Source organism: Molothrus aeneus, chromosome 13 (genome assembly GCF_037042795.1).
Source record: "Molothrus aeneus isolate 106 chromosome 13, BPBGC_Maene_1.0, whole genome shotgun sequence".
Lineage (NCBI taxonomy): Eukaryota > Metazoa > Chordata > Aves > Passeriformes > Icteridae > Molothrus > Molothrus aeneus.
This window is the reverse complement of record NC_089658.1, coordinates 12,058,116-12,077,160: the sequence shown is the minus strand read 5'-3', so window position 1 is coordinate 12,077,160 and position 19,045 is coordinate 12,058,116. Positions and strand designations below refer to the sequence as shown.

The 19,045-nt window shown below is 44.4% G+C and overlaps 2 protein-coding genes across 2 annotated transcripts in view; one reads left to right on the top strand and one right to left on the bottom strand.

Annotated features, from left to right (window-relative positions):
• Window positions 1–606: 606 nt before the first annotated feature.
• LOC136562312 (Krueppel-like factor 13) lies at window positions 607–13,906 on the bottom strand. Its single transcript, XM_066559055.1, has 4 exons — window positions 13,687–13,906; window positions 8,082–8,137; window positions 6,632–6,693; window positions 607–728 (listed from the first exon to the last, which is right to left on the bottom strand). The coding sequence occupies exons 1-4, from the start codon at window positions 13,904–13,906 to the stop codon at window positions 671–673; spliced, it is 396 nt and encodes a 131-aa protein (XP_066415152.1). The 3' UTR covers window positions 607–670.
• ABHD17C (abhydrolase domain containing 17C, depalmitoylase) overlaps window positions 13,854–19,045 on the top strand; it is a 30,170-nt gene continuing 24,978 nt past the window's right edge. Inside the window, exon 1 of the mRNA XM_066558632.1 lies at window positions 13,854–14,843. Coding sequence (XP_066414729.1) covers window positions 14,311–14,843 — 533 coding nt within the window. The 5' untranslated portion in view covers window positions 13,854–14,310. The remainder of the gene's footprint in view (window positions 14,844–19,045) is intronic.

Below are 19,045 nucleotides of genomic sequence, written 5' to 3'. Positions count from 1 at the left end.
AGTTTTAAAACAGAGTTTTAGCATTTGAATTAAGGATTCTTTCTTTGTTTGGTTATTCTCTTTCTTTCACTGAAACAGTTAAATTTTAAAAAGCATAAAAACAAAAGCCAGCAGTTGACAATCCCTAAATTCGTGCCAGAGTTGCTCTTTGCTCAGATTGTCCATACCAGGTAGCCCAAAGCAGTGTATGGGGTGGAGGGTGAGACTGGCCAAAGCGGCCCAGCTCCAGACTGTCTTGTCATCGTGTTCACCAGCAGAGGTTGATGCTTTTTCCAGCTCCTGCACACGTCATGGGTCTTGGTGCCTGTCTGCTCCTCAGCACAGTGACCTTTCTTCTGGTTTACACATCAAAATGGACTGTTTTGGCAGCAGTTTCCAGTTCAGTGTGAGCCACATGCACTATAGTGGACATAGGGAAAAGTTGCCTAAAGCCACCAGAGCTTATATGTTGACCTGGTGAAGCCTAGGGTGAAACACTGGTGAGTCTGGATCTTTTTGTGGCCAGAAAGCTGTAAATACAATGTGTTAGTTAAATCTTAAATGGACATCTGCACTCAAGGTTATTTGATAGACTTTGGAACCTAATTAAAATGTAAGAGGCAAAGGGGCTATCAGCCTCAGAGCAGGTTTATTTTTTTGAAAACAGGAGTTAACCACCTTGAAGGAGAAGTCACACCATCCAAGAAGCTCCAAGCATCAACTTCACTCTGTCCTGTCTTGCCTGTGGACTGAGAACAGGAAAACCATTGGCCAAGGTGAAATGAACAGCAAAAACTTCCATTGACATCAGCGGGTCATGGACTCATGGCATTTTTTTGGTTTGTTTGGTAAGCATGTCCTACAGTAGTTGGTTCCTGGAATGCTGTGTGCGTGGATTCTCAATGGAGAAAGAGGCAATCATTCCCTTTATTGCCTCTGCGTCACACAGCTGGCTGCAGAGGGACCAGTGCTCTTGGTGTAATTAAGCTGGAAATCAAACGGAGTCACTGCAGTTACCTCAGATCCTGAGAGGTTTATCTCACTGCACTGTTTAGCTGGTTATCCTCCCTCAATACTGTGAAGTGAGAGAAAAGAAAACTTTTAAAGGTGTGCTCATTGAATGCAGCAGGAAACCACAGAAGATATGTTGGGACCATGCACCAGCTTGATCCAACTCTACCCTCAGTTTCTCATGTCTTTCTTTCAATGCTTGCTAGGACCCTTAGCACCACATGATGTGGAGTAACATCTGGAATTACAGACTAGCCTGGAGCACTGACCCTTGGAAGTCAACTGGCACATAGTCAACAGCAGGCAATTGTAAAATACAGCCTGGCCCTTGAAAACATCTTGATTTCTTATCCTCAACAGATGGTATTAACCCATTCTTATCTAAACTGGTGAGGAGCAGTGATTGTTTTAAAACAAAAGGAAGCTAGAGAATACTGATGACTAATTTCCTCCAAACCACGTCATGTGGGTCATCTTCCTCCTGTGTTGTTTGTTTTGCTGATTAGCCTTTAGGTAGATATTCATATATCAACTATTATTTTCCGCTGTGAATTGTGGTTTTCTGCCCAGCAGCAAGTCCAGTTTCCAGGGTAATTGGGAAGCCAACTCCTTTCTAACTACGCAAAAGATGAACTGTGTTTCCTGCAACTTTAATGTCTCTAATGTTAGTGGTTGAGTAATAGCCGGACACAGCAGTGTCTTCTGTAAGGAAATATGCCAAGAGCTGCTGCTCAGAAGTGAATAAAACTTTTTTATGCTTTCTTTTTTCTTTTTCAAAAAAAAAAGTGGTTTGAATTATTTGAAGCTGCAAAAACAGCCCTTTTCAATCAAAGCTGATCCTTCACAACAAGAGGATGCATTGCTCTATTTAAGCAAGTAATATTGGTTTTAGTCGCTGGACATGCGTCGCTTCCTGTTGGGAGGATTGCACAGAAAACTAATTTATTGTGTATCAGATCACTAATTCATTGTGTATTTGTACAATTTATATACAGAGTTGTTTTCAAATACCATCTGTGTGTAAGAAAATACGTCTTTGGAATAAGCTAGTGTGATCTGTCTATTGGCTGTACAACATAAAACAAAATGAAGGTAAGCAGTCTCTGAAGGTCTGTGCTGCTCTGTTAGCATTAGCAAAACCATGAGTGTTTGGGGTCTCCATGGTTCTGATTTACAGTCAGAAAAATTCAGTCTCTAACTGCTCATTCTAGTTGTACAAGACCTTTCACCTAAAAACTCCCAGTTGCTTAAAAGGCAATTACTGGGAGCAATGGCAAAATTTTGCCCAAGGACTTCTTCATTGCCCCCTGCTAATGATCTGCTGGGATTCTGCCTCTCCCAGAACATAAGCATAGCAGAGTAATTCTGGTGTCTGTCGTTGCTCCCTTACTTATATTAACAGTGTATTTCATGGCTAACTTCTCGTCTTGCAGAGTTGGTTTCTCCATGCTAAGCTGTACTAATGAACTGAGAACAGATTCTGAGCTCTCACTCTTCCAGGGGAAAAAGCCCAAAATCAGCTGAAATTAATGGAGTTGGTCTGCTTTGACCTGGCATGAGGAGGATCCTCGTCTGCCTTCAGGTAAATGCCCTGGGGCTTTTCTTTCAGCCAGGCAAGGCTGCTGACACTGTCCTGGAAGCAATTAAGATTTCAATCATCTTTAGGTTTCAGCAGTGCAGTTCCTGTCAGGGTGCTGAAGAAGGGATTGACAGGCAATGCCCCCATGCCCCGACCTGAGAGGCTGTAATGAGATCCCAGCGTTTCCCTGACAGTGGAGGACAGGCTGCATCTCTGCCCTGCACAGTCGGTGGGATTCTGGGGAAGGAAATGCGTATCAAAGCTGGTGACAACTCTTCTGTGTGCATACATAAATCAAGGTTTTGCTGTGCTTTTAGAGAATTATTTTTTTAATCTATCTGTATGTCAGTGAAGGATTTTCAATCAGGAAACTATCAACATCTGCAGATCCAGGCTTTCCTACATCATCTGAAGTCAGACTGAACATCTGTCAGCCCAGCCAATTGTTTTACCATTTTCCTGCTGAGCTATTTGCTGCTGGGAAGAGGAAGGGGGTGTTGAGCCCCCATCTAACCCCAAGGGCCCAGTTACCTTCTCAGTGTAAATCGGGATCCTCCTTTCAGTGCAGTGGGGTTAGAAATAAAATCCTGCTCAGAATGGACCATGCTCTCCCCAGTGCCAACAGCCAAGGGGAAACTGGGTCACACTAAAAAATGCACAGATGGGGAAAAAAGAGGATCCAGGGAACCTTGTCATTGAACTTCACCTTTATCCTCTGACCACATGAATTGTGGTCCCTGAACACTTCAGCTCAAGCAGTGTTTAGCTCCTTTATCACTTTATCCCCTTTCCATCCTGTTTGTTCCTTTGGCCAATTCTTTCACTGCGGTTAATTGACCTGGTTTCACTGATTTCTGTGAAGACTGGCCAAGCCTCCCAAGCTGGAGAAGTGGGTCACTGTCCATCATGTACACTGAGGCTTCAGCAGGAGGTTGCCTCAGCTCCTTCTTAACAGAGGAACCTTTTTGGTGACATGTGAGGCTGCATTTTCACCCCAATTTCACCCGACTCATGATTGGTTTCTGTAGGAGGAACACCTGGGAGGTGCTGTGAGGAAAAGGAGGGTCTGGTGCCTTAACATCTGTGTGAATCATGCTTATGTTGGTTCAGATAAATTTAACTTGGGACTTACTCTGTATGAGAAACTTCAGACAGAAAAAACCCAACAGACTGTAATTCCCCAATGAGGGGTTTATTGCCAAATGGATGCGCTGCATCAAGCGTTACAAGAAACAAATGTATCCAAGAGGGAGAAGTAATCCTTCTGTTAGAAATTACTGCAAACAGAACTGCAAATATTGCCATCACTGTTGAAATTTGAACCGTGAGAGTGGAATTCCATATCTCAAAAAATTGCATTTTGGCCCAAAGTGGGAGGCAGAAAGCTTTCTCTTAAAAAAACAAAAATTACAGAAGCCAAAGGATCTACCTTTTAAACACCCTTTCTTTTAGATCAGATGACAGTTATGCTTAAACTAGTATTTACTAAGCTAACTGTTCATTTCTAAAACAACACAGTCCAGAAAAACAGGAAAGTTACTTATCTGGATGTGGACAATTTTATTCCTGTCAATGGAAACTGAACTGTTTCAAGTTAAGCACCAGATTAAGTACTTAATCAGAGCTAAAATTAATCCAATTTCTGTAAGAAAAAAAAAATCCCATTTCAACAGAACTAAAGCAATGCATTGTATCAGTTTCCCTTTTAAAATATAGACAGTTATTGCAATTTGTGAACACAGACACCTCCCTGGCTGAATCACTAAAATGCCTGGAAATGAAAAACAGCGTTCAGGTTGTGATATTTGCTGTAAAATGAAAGAACCTGACTTCACCCAAGCACTCCATTATCCTAGTGTAATGCTACTCACTGGAGTACAGTTCCAAGTGCTTAGTATAGTGTGAATGACTCAGACAAAAGGTTTTTTCCCTCTGTTCTCCCTGAGTGACCAATGTGCAGGAAGGGGAAAATGCTGGTTTCACAAGGGAAGTTTTCCTGTGTCTTACTGAACTTGTCAGACCTTCCTCCTCTGCTTTCCAGCTCTGCAATACTTGTCCTGCCAGCCAAGAATGGCCTTGGTCAGACTAAAAAGAGACTGTTGGACCAGCAGATACACAGAGCAATGAGCCAGTCTTGGACAACCTCGTGACAGTTCCTTCACTGCAGAAATCAGAGCCCACATGAGGATGCAGCTCTGTCATCAGTGCAGTCTCTGAAAGCCTTGCTGATGTGAACCAGGCTGAGAGCTGTGGGAAGGAAGAGTCATCTCTTGATAACCAGTGCACAAAGATCTGTCAGCCTGGTCACAGCTCTGGAGGGTTGTGAGGCATCATCTCTTATGGCATTTGTGGAATCCTTTATTACCTGCTGACAAACATGAGCACCAAACTCTTTTTGATACTGGACAGAGTGAAAGCAGTGTGATACTCAGGTTCCTGTGTCTTGGGAGAGTAAGGAATGTGTGCTTAGCTATAGGATGGTGCTCATCAAATTGTGACTATCAGAGAATTGTTCTAATTACACCATCTATCCATATAGGACTAATACATGAAAGCCCAGGCAGGGAAACATGTGCTTTGGGGGTTTTATCTTCAGCACAAGCCTCTAATCTTTCCTCAGGAAATTACCATGCATTTTATCAGTGCCTTGGTGTTAATTCTTAAAACCTAAAGACTTCAACCAAAAGGAACTGACCATCTATCTTTTTTTCTTTCTTATAAATGTAGTGGTTGTTACCTCATTAACTATTTATCCTGGCAGGTTCGTGCAATAAGCTGAGATTGGCAGAACCACCAGGCTTGTAGCCCTGAAGGAAAATGTCATAGCTCTCCATATCTGATACATTTGTTTTGCAGAGATTTAAAAGCAGCAGTAACAGAACCGTAATAAGGTATATTTGGCAAGAAGATACAAAATAACTATTAAGCTGGTTTACATCTGTTTCCTTTTTCATTCATTTTCCTTCTCTAATTACTTACTTAACATCAATCTGCTATCACAGTAGTTTGGATTATTCTCCTTTTGGGTCTAGCCTCCACGTCAGTGGCACTGGATTTCATTGCTGCTGCTTCATCAGTAAGTAATGAGTCTCTTTGTACTTACATACCCGGACTCCTGCAGTCAAAGTGATTAGCAGCACATCTCTTTAAACACCCCTGCCAGACAAAGGTATGAAGAACAACGAGGCTTGTTCTGTATTGCCAGCACTCACATGTGTACAGTCTGATAATCACATATAAACCACTGCGAGATTTTGGAAGATGGAGGACAAATCTGAAGAAAGCTTTATACACATAAGGATAAAACTATCTTTTGAGTAAGCACATATGCCCTGAAGTCCCCCAAAATATCAGGAGATGTTGCATCACAGATTCAGCAAAAAAAAGGCAAAACTGTTATTTTTTTCATCAGACGGTAAATAGTTTTTATGGTTTGATTTTTATTTTCAGGTACTGTGAGTCAAAAAGAAAATAAATGTTCTGTTTGGAGGAATGTGAGATTTGCTCCTGCCTGTCACGTTTCAAAGCTCAGGAGCAGAGGGCTGGCTCATGGGATATGGGTTGGGCTAAGGCTGGCACTTTGCCCCACAGTAGTTGCAGCGTAAGGGACTCCCAGGGAAACCTTCTCAGTCATCCTGCCTGGCCAACAGCCATGGCAGCATTTGTTCTCTGTAGACAAGAAGGGGTCTGAAAATAAGAATATTAAGTGCTTCCTAAAAAGGCTGTGCTGACCTGACCAAGGCTCTGTGCTCAGCACTGTGTTTGTTTGCAGCTCTGCAGGTGCCAAGTGTGTTGATTGTGTTAGAAGTGGGTAACTGCAACCTGATAAGGACAACTGCCATGGTCTCTGTGTTGGTAGGAATAATCAATTGCAAAGAAACGGAGTAAAGAGCCAACAGAGCAAGCAGGAGTTAGCTGGAAAGGTATGGGAGGGAGAACTGCAGGCTCAATGGGAAACAGCAGTGTCATGCAGCTCTTAAAAAAAAAGGCAAATATCATACTGGGGTAGATCAGTGAAAGTGCAGTCTACAAGCTATGAGCTCATCCTACTATTCTACTCACCATGAGTAAGTCCACAGTTGGGTACCATATCCAGCCTGCAGCATTTGAGAATAGTTGTGGGTCTGCTTGAGAGAGATGAAGAAGAATGACTCAGAAATTGAAGAAGGAAAAAGTAGAAGGAACTGAAATAATCTGAAGAAATTACAGAACAGAGGCAATGATAAATATGTAAATAACTGCAGTAAAGAGGAAAATAAATTATTCTTAATGTTGATTGTGGGAATGTTGGATGTAATTGTGCTGCTTTTTTAGACATTAGGGACCAACCATAGAAGACTTCTCTAGGAAATTTCCCCCTAGACAATGAATATCAGGGTCTGACCTTTTGAAACCACAGTGACTAAAAGGCAATGAGGAGGAATTGAGTTTGCCCACAAAATTACTTTGAGACAGCACAGAGGACTCTCAGCTCACTGTCTCCCCTTCTTCTCTTCTCAGAATTTGTCCTTGAGCTAAAAGGAAAAATATTTGGTTTTAAGTAATGGTAATAGTTGTAGGCAGTTGGTGAGGACTGAAGCCAGAATGTGTCATTTCTGCTGCCTCCTACCACTCTTTTCACAGAGAGGAGCATCTCTGCTCATCTGTCTCTAGCCCTGCTGCTTCCACTGGCCCCAGTCCACTCAGCCAGTGCTGCATGTGGAGTATACACTTGTTCACTGCAGCAGTTTTGGTCACTTCACCTCTTCCCTCCAGATTCACTGTGACAGGTATCTGTTCAAAGTTTTCCCTATTTGCTTTCAGAACATCAGGTTCTTGATGCTGTGCTGTTGTTGCCATAGAAGGCAGAAAATGCCACCAGAGTCTAATGACTGGTAAAGTAATCCCCAGCAACACCACCAAGGAGGGAATGTATTCCACAGTTCAGTTTTCTGCTTCCTCATGCACTGATAAATGCACATGTTAACAGAACAACAGGCTTTATCCAGGATTTCTAGGGAGAATAGGGGAGATAAGAGCTTAAAGAGAAGGAAGGGAGGAGTAGGTAATGCTTGAGAGTTGGGCTGTCTGGTTGTCAGTCTCAAATGCATGTTTCAGGTGAAAAAACATGTGACCTGCTTTTCAAATTTACATCTCTCAGGAAGTCCAGGAATGGTCTCAGACTAATGGTGGTTTTGGTTTGTATGATTTCAGAAACCCAAATTTAAGTGATGTCAAAAAGAAAAAAAATTGATAGATCTCCAAAGATTTTAAATAATCACCACTGACCCTTCTGTGCTTGTGCTTTTTAAGAATTGAATTGAAGCTGATTATCATAGGTTTATTCCAGCTGAAGAATATGGTTCAGACTTTGGATGTGAAGACTGACATACAGTTGGAAGAGCCCACATACTCCAAGAAAGCATTGCTGATTTCTGACACACAGTAGCATGCAGAAGCCAAAATATGCTTTTCTATTTTAATTACATGACCAGTACTCATGAATGGGAGCCTGAACTCCATCTCTACTGACCTTGAGAATGCCTTGGAGGTTTATGATGAAATGAAGCATATGTTTTCTGATGATTTCTGGAAAGCGAGAAAACACAAAAACCAGTTGGTCTAGTTTTAATTTTTTTCCAGGGAATAGTGTGATACACCATCAGAGCTCCCACATTATTGCAGAGAATTTGGCAGTTTTCCACTGCAGTTCCTGTAACATACATGGGATTTGGCAGTTGTATGCAAATGCTCAGATCAGGATTTCATACATGACAGCCCCAGCCCTGAATAACTGGACACAGGTTAACCATGTGAACAGCCATTCTGGCTCTTGCTGATAAATCAGATCATCTTAAAAGCTGAATTATTGTAGTGAATTAAATGTATGTCTATGCTTCAGTCACATTAATGACTCTGTAATGCTGTAGACATACACTAATTGACTTTTAATTGATAGCTTGATTATGGGTCTGGCCACAGTGACACAGAGCTCTGCCTCTGTCCAGATTTAGTTGAGCAGTAATGCCTCAATGCCCAGACTCAGACCTGAATGAAGGCACCACTGACAGGTACATGTAGAGGTCCTAAGGAGCCTTTGGAATGCACTTGTGACACCCACTCTGAATGCAGGGGTGGGAGTGTGGATCAGCTGCTCTCTGAAGGTCACCACGACAGCCAGAGCCCAGCTGCAAGGGCTGGGTGAGCATTCTGGATATATCAGCAAACTAAAAATTCTCACCATGACATAGGCTGGAAAAATGGTGGACAAGGACAAACATGCAAAGAGAAATACATCTCCATGAAAGTGCTCAGTGGGAGCTAGTTTGTATTTCACCCCAAATATTAAGCGATTGCAAGGTAGGTGGATAAAGTGGGTTTGATGTGGTTTTGTACAATTAATATTCCTTTTTTTCCCCCAGCTCTCAGTTTCCTATTGTATTTCTCTTTTTTTTTCTCTGTCTCTCATGAGCTGTCTTCATATCCATGTCTTACTGTTTTTCCCACTTCTTTTCCCTAAGGCTTTCACTATGCAGATTTATAACCCCCTTCATTTCCCAGGATACTGCTTACATACACCGGGTGAAAATCAGCCTTTTCCTGCCACATTATGTGGCCACCCTCCTTGCCACTCCTGAATGACTCCAGACTGCTATTCCCTCGAGGACTAAACTAGATTGGGATTTATTAAACCCTTAGTCCCCGGTTTGAATGATATATGGCCTCAGGCAGTAGGCACTAAGGTGAATGCACACTGTTTCTTTGTAAAGGCTCAGTAAACCACTGCAGAGTGCACTGCCCCAGGCATTCCTAAACTATCTTGTCCTGTGTCAGCAAGATGCCTTAAAGAACTCTCTATAGAGCTTTCATTGCTCCATTCTGCTCTGCTCCCACCCTGTGCATTTCAATACAGTATGGAAAAGATTTCATCCTTAATTGAAATTCCTTTCATCAGCCTAGATATAGCCTGAACAAAGATACTGACATGAAAAAGCAGTCAAGAACATATCTTTAAAATGTCAATTTGCCAGTGACAGGCATAAAGTGCAGTCACTGCAAATCAAGACTCTAAACCCTCATTGTATATTATCACATAGCTGCCACTTCTCCCTTCCCCCACCATCCCTCCCATAAGTTTTGATGCTTGTACATCTTTGTTTTCCTTTCCACATTCTTCTCATATTGTATTCACAGCAAATCTGAGGATAGCTGAGTCTTGACTAAAACCCTGCAGACCTAGAAGAAAGCTATTTTAAACCCTGAAGAGTGTCATTTGTCTTAGACTCATATTTCTGAAGAAATTGATCATTCAAGCTCCATGAGTTTTCTATTTTAACCTTTCTTTATTCATTCTGGTAAAGCAATTGATACATTTTTGTCCATATAAACCTGTAAGTTTAATGCTACACGGGTTTATGTGGCAGAAAATTGCTACAGTCTCGCTCAGGTGCAGAAAGAGAAATAAGTAATCCAAGTTCCTTCTGCTGGCACAATGTAGGAAAGGATACACCCAACAGAAAAAACATAAGTATGGGCCATCTACCAAAGGCTGTATTTAGCTTGCTTACCCTGGGTGTTTAATTTAGGTGTTATATCTTCAAGTTTTGGCTATACAGAGACCAGAGCCTGGAGAAAAGGAGGCTCAGGAGAGACTTTATTGTTCTCTACAGCTATCTGACAGGAGGTTTGTAGCTGGGTGGGGGTTGGCCTCTTCTTTCAACTAACAAGTGATAGGATGAGGAAATGGCCTCAAGTTGCTCCAGGAGAGGTTGAGATTGGATATTAGAAAAAATTTCTTCACTGGGGTGGGGTTGTCAAGCACTGGGACAGATTGCCCAGTGGAGTGGTTCAGTCACCATCCTTGCAGGTATTTAGTGGATGTGTAGACGTGGCATTAAGGGACATGCTTTAGGGACAGACTTGGCAGTCCTGGGTTAATGGCTGGACTCTGTGATCTTAAAGGTCTTTTCCAGCCTAAATGATTCTATGATCCATCCTCTCACTAGCACCAGAGTGGTATGCCTCCAGTAAGTTCTTGATGCCACCCTCTGTTGCCCATTCATTCTTTTCCAGACACACCACCTCCCACAACATTTGGTTCTCTTGTGTTTGGGATGGTCTTCCATTCCAAAAACAAATTAATTTTTCTATTTTAAATACTTCCTTCAAGCAAACCTTTTTCCAGAAACTGCAAAGAACTTGACAGTAATGTGGCTGATGAGAACACAGCCACGTGTGCTCATTAATACTGCTTCATTATTTGCCCTGCACCTGAGTTTGGCAGATTTCGGTGTGATCTCCTGCCTTGTGTTTCAGCTGACAGAGCCATAGCTTGTCAGTTCTGCTTTAACATATCCTAGAACAGGCCTGGGATACACAGTTACTAAATTACATGAGCAGTAATTTGTCCAGGAAAGAGGAAAAAATCCTTTGAGGAACTTCCTAGTCTGAGACTGGTGTTTGTAACCAGTCCTGAAGCAGACAGTAGTTGCAGATGTGCAGGTATGAGGAGTGTTTATCCAGCTGTAACAGCCTCACAGTTGGTCAGCAGCAGCAGGAAGTCAGGCATAGTTAATGTTTAGGATACATCATTTTCACAGAGCTGCTGCCAGGTGTCTTCTTTGGCTTCAGTCTCACTGTCTTCTGGCCTGTTCTTTTGTCTATCCAGTGTTCAGGAAAAGGAAGTGTGGTGCAAAGTGCTCTGCCCTTGCAACAGGCACGGTGAGGCTACAGGACATGGAAATAATCAAGACATAACCACCTACAGTGTGTTCTGTTTATTGTATTTGCCTTTCTGGTAGCTATTTGAAGATCTTCCCTGCTCACCTGAGGCATCTTTCTTAGTCCATCAAAAATTACTTAAAGGCTGTTAGTAAATGTGGTTTGCACAGCCCTATTAGCTCAAGGAGCAAATTCATAACACTTCCCCTTTGATTCAAAGAGGACACTTTAATTCTTTAATTTCACTACTGCAAGCATGACCTAAGGAAGGGCCAGGGTGGCACACAGGAAATATTGTCCTTTTAATTGCCTATTCTTTGGAGTAGCAATCTACTTATAGTATAAGAACTTCTGCTGTCTGGCTCTGGGTGACCCATACAACCTTTGAAAGGGTTCTGAGGAACGTTAGTTTCAGTTGGTGCTGATGCCCAGATTCCAGCTCTTATCTTAGTTTCAGTGTGTGTGCAGGGAGAGGGACACATAGCAGCAGCACTAGACAGGCTCTTCACAGCTCTCCTCTGCCAAATCACTTCTCAGGGTATATTCAGGCTTTTCTCAGGGTTGTATCAGTCTTCCCACAGATTATCAATAGTGTCTCTTGCAACAGCTGAGGTGGAGCTTGAGGGTGTTTGTCATCCTCAAGGAATTTCACAGGGTCCCTCATGTATCTGTTCTGTGTTTTCCTATCACAGTTTGTGGAGTAGGAGTCCCTTTCATCATCTCCTGACCCATACAGGGTGCCTTGGCTGTCTCTGCCTCCCAAAGGAACCCAGCATCAAGTAGGTGGGACACGTTTCATTACCCTGCCTGATCTCTGGACCCTGTCACCCTCCCAGTGGGACATGCCTGGGACACGTGTAATTAACTGGGTTTCTCTGTCCTCTGGAGGAACATCCTCTCCATGCCAGAGGCCACAAGTTCAAGCTGGATGGAGATAACACATTTCTGTCTTTCATTTTCTCGTTTAACAGTCAGCAGAGATACAATTATTGCTGGCTGATTTTAGCATTTCTAAAATTCTCATTGCTAGCAAAACTAAAGACTGCTGTGGATGAGGGCTGAGCTCATTTTTGACGTTCCAGTTCCAAAGACAAAGGAGTATCACACACGACCAACTTTTTGTACACAGGTTTTGAACTAAGTTTTCTTAGAGCTGGCAAGTGTTACCCAATGAAAATGAAAGGGAAGGGCATCTCAGGTTTGTAACTTATTAAAGGACCCCAGTCCCTGAGTTTTTGAAACTTTGTTCCTCATAGGTAGCACCTAGGATAGAGGCCAAACAGTAGCAGAGCAAAACAAAGGGGTGAACACGCTCACCATCATGTCTCAAGTCAGGACACTGGTTGGAAGTGTAAGAATTCCAGGGTAAGTGCAGTTGCACAGGTGTAATTTTCCTTATATTTTCACTTTGGCTATGTGACTTTTTTTTCAGCAAGCATGCAATGCTGGTTAATTAAGGGCTGTAGTTATACCCTGTGATACCAACAGAATGTTACACATAAATTTGCCCAGAGTCTTTGCGTCTGCTCTCAGGGTCGAAGCACACATTGGAGATGCAGTACCACTTATCCATGGGGTCTGCCATATGCTCTAAGCAATTTGCTAATTTATTCAATGAATTATTTGGGATACGGATCATTACCCTCATTTTCTAAGGAAATGAGGCATCTGCAATTGCAACGTTTTAAGTTTTCCGTGGTATCTCTTGAAATTGCCGGCAAATCCAGAGATCCTCCAGAGCTTTTGAGCCTGGGAGGCACAGCTTGCTGGGCAGCTGGGGCGCGGAGCGCCGGGCACTGCGGAGGAGCAGCTCCATTGGCATTGCTGCTCAGCTTGGGCGATTCGAGGAGCGATGCTCAGGGCCACGGAGAGCCCCTCACCCCGCCGGGCTCTGCTCTGAGGGCTGGCACTGTCCCGGTGTGAGCGCTCAGGGTGACCCGAGCCGGGGCTCCCCTCACAGACCCCTCAGAGCGCTCGGGGTAACCCAAGCCGGGGTTCCCCTCAGGGTGACCCGAGCCGGGGGTGCCCTCACAGACCCCTCAGCGGGCGCCAAACGGCCCCTGCGCGCGCCGCCCCTCGCCCCCAGCCCGCCGCGCACGCGCGAGGGTGGGCGGCCGGCGGAGGGGTTTGGGGGGGGGGGTCCCTTAAAGGGCCCGGAGGTGGCTCCTGTATCCCGGCCGTCGCTGCGGGACCCGCTCCCGCACCTCCCGGTGCCCCGCCCAAGCGGCGCCGCTACGGGCGCGGCCCGGCACAGCCCCGCACCGCCCCGGCACCTGCGGCGGCGCCGCTCCGCGCCCGTAACCCGGAAGCGCTGCGGCGGCGCGGAGGGGGAGCCGGGACATGGCCGCTGCCCGCTCCTGCCTGCGCGCCGCAGCCGGCATGGCCCTGCCCGCGGCCGCGCGCGGCTGAGCCTCGACCTTGCCTTCCCCTTCCCCTGCGACTCTCCTCATCCTGCTCCTCGTGCTCCTCTTCCTTCTCATCTTCCTCCTCCTGCGGACGCTGCCGGGGCCGGGCCGGGGGCGGTGGCGCTGCGGGGGCCCCTCGCTGCCTGGCGGGGCGTCCCGGGGGCCGGGGCGGAGCGGGTGGGGCCGCGCGTGGTGCGGTGTGTGCGGGAAGGTCCTTCCCTGGATCCTGCATGTTCCCTGCGGGGGGCCGGGGCGCCGCACTGAGCCGTGGTATCGGGGAATTCATTTTGTAAATGTGTACGTGTGGCTCACGTGCGGTGAGGGGGGTCTAGGGTCGGGTTTTAGAGAGTTGTATTTGCTGTAGCGTTAGTTGTGGCGAGGGGGGTTGAGGGCTGATTGTAGCCCATCTGTGTTTCGTGGGGTTGTGGTTTTGGTTTGTATAAGCAGTTTCCAGGCTTTGAAGAGCTGTATTGCTGTTGCTGAACTGTAGTTCTTCCAAGGTTGCCATTGTTTGCGTTCTGGGAGGGCAGCTGGTGGCCTCGCAGGAAGGCGGCAGGTCGCGTCGGAGGAGGGCTCTGGGTCGGTTCCGTGTGACTTTTTTTCCAGGAGAGGTTTAGCTTTTCTCCGGCGTCTCTGATGCCAGAACAAGGCCCCAGAATGAACGGTTTCTCTCTGGGCGAGCTGTGCTGGCTGTTCTGCTGCCCGCCCTGCCCCAGCCGCATCGCTGCCAAGCTGGCCTTCCTGCCCCCGGAGCCCACGTACACCGTGCTGCAGCCCGAGCAGCAGCAGGAGCCCGGGGCGGCGGCCGGGGCGGGCACCCCCACGGGATCGGGCACCTGCAGCCTGCACCTGAGCGAGCGGGCCGACTGGCAGTATTCCCAGCGGGAACTGGATGCCGTGGAAGTGTTCTTCTCCCGCACGGCCCGAGATAACCGGCTGGGCTGCATGTTCGTTCGCTGTGCCCCCACCGGCCGGTACACGCTGCTCTTCTCGCACGGTAATGCTGTGGACCTGGGCCAGATGTGCAGCTTCTACATTGGCCTTGGCTCCCGCATCAACTGCAACGTCTTCTCCTACGACTACTCTGGCTACGGGGTGAGCACCGGCAAGCCCTCTGAGAAAAACCTGTATGCAGACATTGATGCAGCCTGGCAGGCCCTCAGGACAAGGTAAATGGATACTGGGGACAAGGTATTTCTGTATCTCCCTTTAATCCTAATAAGTCTGCACGGTTAACCTTGCTGGGTGGAAGGGAAGGGTTTGTAAATGGTTTCAGTTACTTTGGCGGCCTCACCAGATGTTCCATGAACAGCTACAGTGTGATTTACTGGATGGCTTCATTTGCTAAAATGATGGGCAAACCTTCATCCTTTGGGTTTTTCTAGATTTAGAGGATTATTCAGTTGTAATTTATGTTAGCCATTGCTTCACCATTGACAATCTCCATCTTGAATAGGACATATTTGTTGCAGTTTGAGCTCGCAGAGTGCAATAAACCTGTTGTTTGAGACTTGCCTGCCCCTGTCCACACTTAGAGGTAACCCAGGTGAGCCAAAGCTCTGCCTGAATTTGGCAGTAGCCTTGGCTAGGGCTTACCAGGAAACTGCTGGTGTTGTGTGACATGTTTGGTGTTTCGTGCAAGCTCCTGCAACATAGAAGTCTTTCTCTTTTGGCTTCCAAACAACTGCTATCCAATGCCTATGGTAGTGGGCTGGAAGGAAAAAGTGTTGACATCTGGAAGGAGAGCTGGGGTTTCTGCCAGGAGATGCCAAGGTATGTGGCATCCAAAGGGATGGAGCAACATTGAGAAGGCTCTGGCAAGAGGCAGCATGGTGAGTGGAAACAGTGAGCCCTTGGCTTCTAGAAAATCCTGAGCAGAGCTGCTGGCTCTGGCTCCTTGCTATGACTGATGGCTGTCCCTGGGCCTCTCACTTCTGTCCACAGTAACCATGAGCTCCTTTTGCTGTTGCATAAGTGGTTCTTAAAGTATGACCTCACAGAACATGTCCTGAAAGAAAGAGCTTTAAAAAGCTTAAATTGTAGTAGGCCAAGAGAAAAGAGCGATGAACGTTTTTAGTTCTTGGCTCTGGCATTCATAGACAAACTTGGCTTGCATGAAATGCGTATTTAATGTCTATCTTGGGGATACGTGCCAGCTTCAGAAATAGTGACAGGAGTTGTTACTAATTTAGATAATTGGCTTTGCAAGAATCCAGGGATTGGTTAGTTGTGGAGTCCAAATGCCTTTTGACATTGCTCTGCCTAAGTCAAGCAAAGAGCGGGGGGAGAAAGGTGTAGGGAGAAGTTACCCTTCCATAGCATGTGTTCTGTCTGCTTGGTGAGCAAACCAGATTCTGGGCTTGTTTTCCAGGACTTTAAAAAAGATTTGTTTCCTTGAATATAAATAACATGGTCTTATGTAAAGAAGTGATTTTGATATGGCGTATGCATAATAAATTATTAAGTGCCACTACAACACACATATGGGTGATGTAAATGAGATTCAAGGGAGGAAAAGTGCTACGTCTAAACCAAGCCTAGGTAATGTTGGTCCTTCTCTCATCCTTAATGTGTGTTTTTTCTCTTTCACTTGATGTTTAGTTGATGATATTGTTTCATTTAAACCTTCTCAAGCTCTGAAAAAGTGCTTTCACATCTGCCTAGAGGTGCTTCTTCTGTGCTGACAGGCATTTAGTATATGGTTACATTCTATATAGGCCCAGAAATAAGGGATTCCTTCACTTAAGTATTTTAAGAAATCTGACCCAGTAGGTGATGCCACCACATGCCCAACTTGCCTTGAGAGGATCAGGCTTCTTCAATATAAATGTGTGACTGGACAGGTTTGTAGTTTTCTGTTTGTAGTTGTCTTCAGTGGCTTATACAAGATCTAGGCTCCACTTTCCACCTTAAATTGAGGACTTGAAATTTCCCAGCTCTTACTTTGCCGTGTTTGCTAATTCCATATTTTAGTGTACCTTGAGGATAGAGTTAGGCAGTTAGCATTGGTTAGGTTTTTAGGAGCCAAAAGCCACTGGAATTGGGTGCCCAGGGAAGCGGTGGCATCACCACCCTTGGAACAGTTCAAAGGGCATGTGAATGTGGCACATGGGGAATATGGTGGTGCTGGGTTAATGGTTGGACTCAGTGCTCTTTAAAGTCTTTTCCAATGTTAACAATTCTGTGATTTTATGATTACAGTATTTTAGATGCTCAGTAAAGTGTAAGCTTCAATAGAAAGTTAATAAATTCTATTAACAGATGACTCTGTTTGTAACAGGTATGAGCTGAAACCTTTCATCAGCCTTTCTGCTGATGAATTCTCCAAGTAACAGTGAACTTTACAAGACTGATCATTTGCTAGTCCTCAATCCAAGTGGCTCACAATTAGTGAAATATTCTGCAGCAGAAATACAAGTATGCCTCTTGAGGTAAAATGTCATGTTACAGCATTCCTGCTGCAGCAGTTCCTCGGTAGCTCCAGGAGATTGTGTATGCTTTCATTCTTAATGCAAATTCTGGGCGTTTGGCCTCCAGTCATATGGTAGTGAACTGTAATGCAAAGTTAAAAGTGAAGTCTTAAAATAGAGGTTCACTGTGCCATCAAAAGCATTTAGTCATCTGTGCTAAGTTCCGTGGGAAGCTGTTGCTCTTCTGAATCCACCAGACGTTCCACCTGGCAGCAGAAAGGAATCATTAAAATGTTGGAAGTCTGAGACTCTTCCTTTTAAATTGTGCCTCTGAAGTACCACTGATACCTAGCAATCATTAATTTACCTGCATGTTTTGCAAGTTTCCTTGAGGAAGGTGGGGATTAACCCTGTGCTTGGAGAAAGCTGTCAAATTATAGAAATGATGGTGAGCTGGCAGAGATGCTTTAAGTTTTAGCTTTCATATTTTTCACATTCTGTGCCACTTTAGTGTGTAACTCTGAGCTTCATATTAAGTGTTAGCAAGTTCTCTTGACAGGGTAGGTAGTCAAAACAATCCTTTTCCAACTTGAGATCAAGGACACCTGTTACAAGCTCCAGGCCCAAAAAGTATAAACAACAGTGAATTGAAGAGAGAAAAACATTGAGGATGGAACTTCATAAGCTGGGGCTATAATTGGACAATTAACTCCAATATGCAAATGGACCAAAACTTATAAAAGTGTGAGACCTCATGACCAGTTGTCCATTTTGTGACCATTTTGGGCTAATCCTGGGCATAGCCCTGGCCAGGCTCTTGTACTGCCCAAGGTGTATCCATTAAGGCCTTTTAATAAATACCTGCTTTATCCTTTAGCTCTGTCTAGCCTCTGTTCTAGGTCAGCCTTTCAAGGCATCAGTTTGTTTTGCCGTTATGGCTGCAGATTGTGACTGTATTCTTTCAAGGTCCTGAAACAAGGATCTTGTTATCACATACACGTTTAGGAATCAAACCTTGCATAACAAATGATTATAAAACTATCTGAAAACAGTGGATGAAAAAACAAAATCATGGAATTCTTTTGTTCAGTTTCAATTAATCAGACCGTCTTTGCAAAATCAGTCTCAACTATTCTCCATTATTTTAGTCTTTGTAAAGAAAACTTATTTTCCTTAATTTAAAGGAATTTAGTCTTTCTTCTCATGGATAAACTCTATCTTAAAGGATAATTTTACTAATTTTGAATTCTGTCTTTCAGCCCAGTAAAGATGTTGACCTATAGTTTTGTTCCCTTAGAATGTATTTTTATAGATTTTTCTTCAGAGGCTGTAATTGTAGCATTGGTTGTTTTCATTCCACTATCAAGTATTGATCAGTGGTTAATTTGGTCTTTTATATGTATTTTTTTCCACTTGATTTACAATTTTCCATCTGGTGTCTTAATGTTTCTCAGAAAGAATTTTCTGTCTTATTGTTACAGATATTTTTTGGAAGTGTTTTATTTTAGGCAGGTTGTGCTGATTTTGTTCTGTTTGTTTCAAAATCAGAACCAAATTGAAGAGAATGTATATCAGACTGTCTTCTCTCATTCTCCATGTGGTTTTAACTTGCTGCTTTTTGTTCAGATGTGTCTCTTATCCTAATATCTGATTGTCTTAATGCAACATCTGTGCAAAATGACTTGATTGTCCTCCTCTTCCCCCCTTTTCCTGAATCCCACATGGGAAGGTTGAACTTTCTAACGCTTTTACATTGAGACAATGTACAGTACTTAAAAACAGGATGCACATGTAGGGCTTGGGTTCAGTGCTCAAGCACAAAACCATGGCTGCTTTGTCAATCACATGCTATTTATACTAAAATCAATTTATGTGTTCCCTAAAAATTTGAAGAAGGTTCTTGAAGTATTTTAAAATCCCAGTCAAAAGAAAGAAGGCTCTGGTGCCTCACTCCCTCTGCT